The sequence below is a fragment of the Physeter macrocephalus genome, unplaced genomic scaffold (genome assembly GCF_002837175.3).
Source record: "Physeter macrocephalus isolate SW-GA unplaced genomic scaffold, ASM283717v5 random_427, whole genome shotgun sequence".
Lineage (NCBI taxonomy): Eukaryota > Metazoa > Chordata > Mammalia > Artiodactyla > Physeteridae > Physeter > Physeter macrocephalus.
The window spans coordinates 48,576-57,103 of NW_021145713.1; the positions used below are offsets into that span (position 1 = coordinate 48,576).

Genomic DNA, 8,528 nt, shown 5'->3' on the forward strand with positions numbered 1-8,528 from the left:
CCTTAAGACCAGTGTTGGGGACGCTAGCAGTGAGCCAGCACTATCCTGTATGTGGATACAGTGCAGATTTGAGCTGTGGTGCAGCCAGACAACACACGGGTAATGGGATTCTTTCTATCCTCCCACTTTCACTATCAACAAGCTCCTGATGAAGTCTCTAATCTAAGAAGATGGTAACATTGGAAATTTGAGTGTAGGGCACCCAAAGCTATCAATGTCTGTTCCTGAACACGATCCCGTTCAAACATTTCTCTTTAAGGTGTGCTATTGTGCTATGGCATGGAGAGAAAAAAGAACACAATGTCCCTGCAACACTGCCGAGAATAATCACACAGTCATGTGTATGTAAGTTTTCTTTAAATTTAATCAGTCCTTTATAAAATTTCCCAATTAATTAGTAAAAGATGGCTTATTTTAATAGCCTAAAACATTGGTCACTATTTAAACAGGACATTCTAAAAAAAAAAAAAAAAAAAGCAATCACATAATAGTTTATAGTAATTTACAAGTGGATGGTATACATTTAGATACAGAGGTAGAAGTTCACTTTTACAACGTTTCACTAATACACATTTACCAAATTCAAGGCACAAAATAGTTTGCTTTACAAAAAAATACTGTAAAAATGTCATTTACTGTTCTACAATGTGAATAAAACTTTCAAAAGAATCTTTACACCCTTCCATATGTACTCCATAGTGTAAGATTTTTTCCCCCTTGCTAATCATAGTTGGCACAAAAATGGGGACGTTTTTAAATGCAGAAGTTCCCATTTTTAGAAACTGTTTCTTTGCAGAGCTGCTATGTATTCTAGATCAAAGTCCATCCAAAGAAATGAAACATAGCAACTTCCTGAGGAAAGGGCACTTTCTGTATGCAGCAAAATTCATAGGTAGAAAATGTATGATCTTTTTTTGGATAAATAGGTCTCCAGGGGAATAGATACTCAAGGAAAGATCTCAGAGACTCATTTTAAAATTCGACCAACACTGTAGTCGTTATGACTTTAACAAAGAGACCTGATCACCTTTACTGTAACAATCAGACATCATCGTCTACTTCCAATTGATAGAGATTTCAAAATGCCATTTTAAAAGAGCTGTACATACAAACACAATGAAGCAGCCACACAGGCTTTGCAAAACTGAAACTTCGAAAACATGAGAAAATATAGCACTATCAGTCCTTGAAGTTGCAAGGGTGTCAATTGGCTAGAGATTAATTACAAGAATTATAAACTCTATGGGAATTAAGAAAAACCACACACATGAAACACACTGTCGTTATCATCTCGAGACTTCCTGCTCATTCAGAAAAAATAATGGTAGCCTGGAGACATCACACAGCGCTTGTCTAAAAGATAAGACTGGTTTTTAGGGTTCTGCCTGAAAAGGACCCCATTGGCAACAACTTAAGCTCACTTACGCTGATCACGTTTTCCAAGCACTCTAGTTGGTTAATTTACACTTTATTTTTTTAAAAAGTTGATTTGAAAAAAAAAAAAAAAAAAAAGTCAACGCGGATTTAGAATCCAGAGAGTATCAGTCATGCTGATGTGGGTCGCACTGAGATATCTTGATCGTCTTCTGGTAGAAATGATATTCCATACAAAAAAGATCCTTAGATTCCGTTTTTTGCTTCGTTGTTGTTTGTGGCTTGTTTTCTCTGAGCGATAAAGGGGTACATACACTTGTCCGCTCCTAGGAAGCGATACATACACACAACTGCTTCGAAAGGGAGGATGCTGAAAAGGAAGAGTCACAGTTAGCCACCGTGAGGCGTGGCGTGTTCCTTACGTTACGGGGCGGACAGGGGAAGACCTGCCGAGGAGGGAGCCCCCTCACACTTACCTCTTCATGAAAGTCACGATGTACATGAGGCGGGGGGTACAGATCATGGGCTGGTCGGTGAGGATGGCCTTCATAGCCTGCTTCACGCAGTAATCGGGCTTCAGAGGGGGCAGGAAAGGCTCAATTTCTTTCCTGAGAGTTACACATTCAAAAGACGAAATTAAGAATTAACACAAAAATAGGGAAGACTGGAAATACACATCAAAACATGAAGGATGACGTTATCTGAGCAACAGGCTTTGGAATTCGTTTGTTTACTTCGTTGTGCTTTTTCTCTATTTTCTAAATTTTCCTACTATGAACACACTTTATTTGCACAGCCTGGAAAACAAGTTAAAAAAAAAAAAAGCAGAATTGGTCTGCTTTTCTGTAAAGTGAGAGAGTCGTGTTTTCAAAATGCCTTGAAATGTATTTCAAATTACTTTTTTTTTTTTTCTTTCAATTGAAAAAGGAGAGGGTGTCTGGCATAACAGACACTAAACCCAAACAAGACGCCAAACTTTTAAGTATTAAGTGTAGTTCAAATGATGGTGTGTAAACACCAACATAACCTTTCTGAGTGAAATATAAGTCAGCTGTGTGCTCTCCCGGGCGCCCGGAGAGGGAAAGCCATGGCATTTTCTCCAGGGGTCTCTGAAATGAAGTGTACAGAGACATCCTACCTTCAGCTGAATTCATCCAGGCACCCACTGAAATAATATAATTTATTCTTTTTACTTTTCATCGTTCCCCCCACAGCCCTGGACACCTGCTGTGATGCTAAACAGGAAACAGAGCTCCTCAGACCCGCAGCAACCCGTTCCTAAGTCCGTACGAGGCAAAAAGCAAACACCCCGCCCACACACGGGAAAAGAGGCAGGGCCGAGTCCGCTCCTGGTCCAGACTTGGAGTCAGTCTGAGATGGAAATGACTCAAATCACCTCCACCTGTTCACAGCGTGGCCAGGTTCAGGATGTGTCAAGATCGGCCCTGACCCATGGGGAACTCGTTTGGTTCTCTTGCTTTGCCTGTCAAATTCGTCCAAGCAAAGATCTCACGGTCTGCATGTCTGTACAAGTGTCCTCTTGAGGAGTCACGGCTTTGTTTACTCCACTTAGCTCAAGTCAGATATGACTTGACATGGCTATTCCCACGTGCCTCCTCCTTCCCAAGTGTGGTGGTATTTCATTTCATGTCTAGAAAATCTCAACGTTTCTTCTCACTCTGTCAGAGTGAATCTAGCTACATACACTCTCTGCAAAAAGGAAGTTCCCAAACCTGGGGTGTCTCATTCAAGGGTCCTTTTGGAAGAAAGCCCACCCTCTTCTATGGCATTATATGGCAATGACATTGTTTCGTATCCAAACCGAAGTCGCACTTACGTACTAACATTAATATTAAAGAAAGAAAATCACTCCTAAAGAAGTAGCTTCTAAGGAAAATCTTGAGCGTTTGCTCCTTGAAGGCGCAGAGAAGCCGTTTCCTACCGATGCTCGAAGGCCACCTTCTGTGAGCTAATACCAGTCCTTGCTTGTCAATCGTACACGCCTCAACTTTACAGACCTTGACCAACGAAAGCTACAAGCGAAGTGCCAAATGGCAGATATTGAAGTGCAAGGTGGATTATGGCTGGAGATCCGATTGGTTCCACATATCCTCCCAAGGTGGAAAGACGATTTGTTAGAGCCGCTTCCTGTCAGCATTAAGGCGTGTCCTTACTGACCTGATTCGGCAGCCCCTGAACATGCCAGTGTCTACAAGGTAAGGGCAAACGAGCGTGGTTTTAATTCCATCCTTCTCCGCAGCCTGTAACTCATGGCTCAGGGATTCATGAAAACCCACGACTCCAAATTTACTGGCGCAGTAATCCTGAGGCAGAGGAGGAAGGGCAGAAACACTCAGTACAGGTTCGCATCCCTGACCAATCCCAAGCTGCCCTGGTCCCGTGACTCCGGTTACATGCTTGATATAAAAGGTTACAGGTGACTAAGCAAAGAAAAGGAGAGCATTTTAAAAGACAGATATCTGATGTGGTTTGGTGCAGAAATAATATTTTCAAAGTAACAGCAGAAACAGATGAACACTTTTTGCCACATCAACGAAGTATCAGATTACTTTGGGGAAGTTACCACAAAGGACTCTATGAAAGCTAACAAGCTGGAGTTAAAAATGGAGAGAGGCTCACTTTGAAGTGTCTGGAAAATTTACAAATGGTCTCTTGTTCGGTAAAGGAGACTGAAAAACCAGTTTGTTTAAATTAATGCTAGGAGAACAAAGGCGAGTTTAGCTGGGGTTATAAGCTGTTATGAACCAATTTTCTTTTTAGGGCCACGTGAAAATGGAAATGATAACTCTACCTTGTAAAGTTAAACTAGAACTTAACCTAAGGACTCACGGTATAGAAAGAAAGTTCTTCTCCATTACCCAACTTTAAAATTAGGAGTTGAAATGTAGAATGTAGAAGCCGTCTCTTCTGCATCCTTTTGCATATTTGCATGGGATGATGTTTTCAATTTTCTGCTACAGGCACCCATGGGACAAACAGCACAGAGCAATATATATATATATACACGCTTCGTAACTTGAATTTGGTGAAGAACAGGGTCTGATTAAGCCCAGTTCTACAGACTTATGATGCAGACACCTCACATCAGCCCTAACCATCTCATCTGATGAGCTAACACGAGATAGCTTGCTTTTGGCAAGTTGACCAAAACAGAATGTCAACCTTTGGCCTCATTTATCTGTTCCCTGTGGCACTGCCACCACCCTCCCGTTTCATCCTGACCCTGTGCCTTCACACTATTGTCAAGCAAAACTGCTGATGAAAATGGGGCCGTGCTGAGGGCGGGCCCACCTACTTCTGCTGCCGCTGCTTTGTCAAACTAGTATAAGTGACTTTATGGCAGAGGATGCAGAGCCACGTGGGTTGCTGGGGCGCGTTCCACAAGCAGCACACAGGTAGCGGGCTTTCACGGCCTTTCAGGGATATGCGGGCAGCAGGTACCCTGCCTAGGACTTTGGTGTATTCCTCTCGAGATAAACCGACTGGAAGAAGGAAATGCTTTATAATGACAAACCTCAACTCCAGCAGTACTGAACAGTCCCAAGGAACTTGCAACTGTCACAATATGACCATGATTAATCTCCAGCATGGTAGGAAGAAAAGCCTTAGTGGTCTGAAAGAAAAGGAAGATTCAAGCTTTAGAACTGACATTATGGATTTCACCTAAAACAACAACAACAGCAAAAAAACAAACAAAAACCCCACAAACCCAAGATCACGAAACAAAGTTTTACCCACATAATATTACATTTCCCAATCCGTTTGAAAATATTTTACATTTATCAAAAAGAGAAGATCCTTTAAGCGTCTGGCTCACTTAGCACCGTGTCATTGGCATGGCAGGCCTGTTACAAGCCGTGACCAACAAGACGGTAACACAAGAGCTTTCGGGGACGATGTCCAGAGATGAAAAGAAAGCCATTAGGAGAAGGCGCTTTATCACCTTTCAAGGGATAGTTATCTGCTAATCTAAACTACTCGCAGGTCAGAGATCTTTTCATTCTGCCGGCACTTCAGTGCAGCACCTCATGGTCTGTGAGGGACCTCCTGCGCACCCACGGGTAGAAGCCTCGTGTGATGTTTACCTCATGGCTGTGTCTACACAGCAACAGACCCATGAATGAAGAGATAGTCCAGCAGCATCTTCCAGCATCCAAGCAGTATTATCGAAGTATGCTCACAGGAGGTAGAGCATTTTAGGTGTAAAAAAGGAGGGTAAAGTACAGAATCATTTTAATGAAAAATGCGTCCTAACGCTAACTCCGCTGTGACAATTTATAGCATTTGAATGACCACACTCCACTGTGGGGTTTACTGGGGGGTGACTTCCCCACGGAGGCAGGTGACTGGCCATTCAGGGGGCAGAGCACGTGGCAGAAGCTCCAGGGCAGCGGACCCAAAAGGCGGCATCGATTTCTCATTCACTGAACTTCTCTTTTCTCTCTAGCTTTCTTGCCTTCCAGACGCAAGGCTGTATTTTTTTTTTAATTACTTCAAATTACTTAAGATGATCTATTAACTACTCCACCAGGCTCCCAACAGTTTTATAACCTGCTTCTTAAAAGAAAGGAGCAAAGAGCAATCTGTCCACTGCTGAGTTATATCTCACTACCAACACAGCTTCCCATGATTTATAAAGTTAAAAAAACCCAAACACTAACCAGTGGACTTAAAGGAGAGTTGCATTCCCTTCTCAGAGGATTTCCCAGCTAAGAGATCACTGAATTTTTGCATACATACTTTTTTTTTGTTTTGATAGCTTCTGCATGTACAAGATCAAACAGTCATTCCATTAATTTTGAAATTTTTCCATGTCCCAATCCATGATGCATTCAGTTGCCAGATGAATCTTTGTGAACTACCCCAAGGTCTTTCCCAGTCTGACTCCTGATCATCACATAACCCCCTGGTCCTCACTTATATCCATGTGTCTGGGCCTCCTCACTGCTGTTACCTGTGTCACGCTTATTCTCACCTGTAAGGTTTTACCCATGAACTCAACTCTTCTCTGACAATCTACCCCGATGCCCTCCTATATAATTCAAAGTGTAATATTCATCACATATTTACACAGCCTCTCATGCTTTTCAAAGTGCTTTCTGTTAATTATGTCACCAGAGTCTCTCAATAATTCTCTATCACAGGTAGTCACGGTATTAAGCCTTTATCTAATATTATTCTATTCACCTTGACTTTGTCCATATTTCTTTAAGACATATAATCAGTATCATTCACTGTAACATATAATTATGTTCTGCGGTGCTCTGTTTTGTTTTGTTTTGTCCTTTCAGTCTACAGCACCTGGAAACTTCAGGCTTTATAGCTTATATATGGGGGACAGAATTACAATACAGTAACATCACAAGAAAGCTTATCTATTCCAATCTAAACTACAAAACACATCCTTAAGTAATCATGCCTGTAAGTCTTCTTTTACGTATCTGATTATAATTAATTGTTCCTCAATTAGCTAAAAAGTATAAAATTTAGTCTTGACATTATCCAGACACCACTTCTAAGTTTTAAAAGTTTGCCCTAGTCTTGAAAGAGAGGGATAGATTTAGTATGAAGGTCTTATTTTTAAGTTAAGTAAGTAGAAGGACTCAAGAGTACATCCTAAGAAATTACACACAGTGCAGAACACCAGTAGGAATTTTCTACTTGGTTCCCTGACAGATCCTAATCGCTGACCGTGCTCGTTCCCAGCCTGTTTCCACACTAACTCTACCCGGTGGCCAGCCCTGACTAGAAACCCAGACACCCAGTGGGCGGGTTTAATGACTTCTCCATGTCCGTGTTCCATGTTGGCGCCTGCAGGTGTTAAATGACTAGTCCAGACCCCCAGCACGTGTGAAGGTATGTGATAGAAGATTACCAAATTCCTCACTGTTTTGATTTTATTTTTTTAAGCCTTTATTGAATTTGTTACAATATTGCTTCTGTTTTATGTTTTGGTCTTTTGGCTGCAAGGCACGTGGGATCTTAGCTGCCGGACCAGGGATCGAACCCGCACCCCCTGCATTGGAAGGCAAAGTCTCAACCACAGCACCGCCAGGGAAGTCCCTCCTCACTGTTTTTAAGTTTAATTTCTTGCAAAGTTCTGAAACGGATTCATGTCCCCTCCTGACCTGGCTGAATTAGCTTATTCATTCAACAAGTATTTCCTGAACACCTACTACATTCGGGTCTTGTATTATGATCTGGCCAAGCGATGACAGGTAACACAGGAGCAGGTCTCATTCCCGTCTCTAAGCAGAATTTATCCTCACCACCATCTAACTGTGTTACATCAAATATACAAGAGTTTTAGTTTATCCTTTACAAAAGCAGGGTGCTATAGCTACATATTCTAAAAACTGTGATTTGGGCCTGCTTCCCTCCCTTCACCCCCCCAACCAAAGTAGTTTGGAGGGACGTTTAAGCTACTGGTTTTGCACTTAAAGGAAATAAGAAAAAAAGAGAGAAACAAAAGAATCCAAATATAGCTATGTGGCTAAAGTCTTTTCCAACTGTGGGTTGTAAACATATTTTTTAGGGAAATAGGCTTCACTTTAAGCTGCTAGTAAAGCGTGGCACAGGTCTCTTTGAGTATGAAGCTTTCTTTTAAGAGGGAGGGGTTGGTTTTTTTTTAAAAAGGGCTGTGGCAGGTCAACACTTCTTATAAAATCTGTGCCTCCTGCCTCATCCGGGACAAATGTGGCCTTCTGTAGAAACAAAATCCAGCGTGCCACTGTGCTTTCTACATGCCAAGACAAAGGTCTATGCTCTTTATTTAGAAAGGCTCACCACTTACACGTCTACTACTACAGTTATTACAACTACCAGCAATGTCGGAAACACCAGACAAGGTGCTGAGGAAACTGGGAGGGGAGGTAAGCCATCCAAGGGCCGGGCGGCCTTGGGACCCAGAGTGGTTGCCTTCCAAAGCTGGTGGCCACCACTCAGCTCCTACTGGATGCCAGGAGAAGGCAAGCCTGGGGAAAGAGCGTTCATACCAGGGACACTCAGGTTTCCTTCTAAACCCGAGTTTGCAGGGCTCAGGCTGGAGCCTGATCCACGTGACTGAGCACTGAGGCTGTTAATCATTTCCTTTGCTGCCTGAGTGGAGGCGAGCAATTACCGCCCGGGCCTTC

At 42.4% G+C, this 8,528-nt stretch overlaps 1 protein-coding gene across 1 annotated transcript; it reads right to left on the bottom strand.

Moving 5' to 3' along the window:
* Positions 1-413: 413 nt before the first annotated feature.
* Positions 414-5,081, bottom strand: LOC102973386 (retinol dehydrogenase 10). The gene is made up of 4 exons (XM_028485520.2): positions 4,910-5,081; positions 3,553-3,698; positions 1,851-1,982; positions 414-1,744 (listed from the first exon to the last, which is right to left on the bottom strand). The coding sequence occupies exons 1-4, from the start codon at positions 4,982-4,984 to the stop codon at positions 1,621-1,623; spliced, it is 477 nt and encodes a 158-aa protein (XP_028341321.1). The 5' UTR covers positions 4,985-5,081; the 3' UTR covers positions 414-1,620.
* Positions 5,082-8,528: the final 3,447 nt, after the last annotated feature.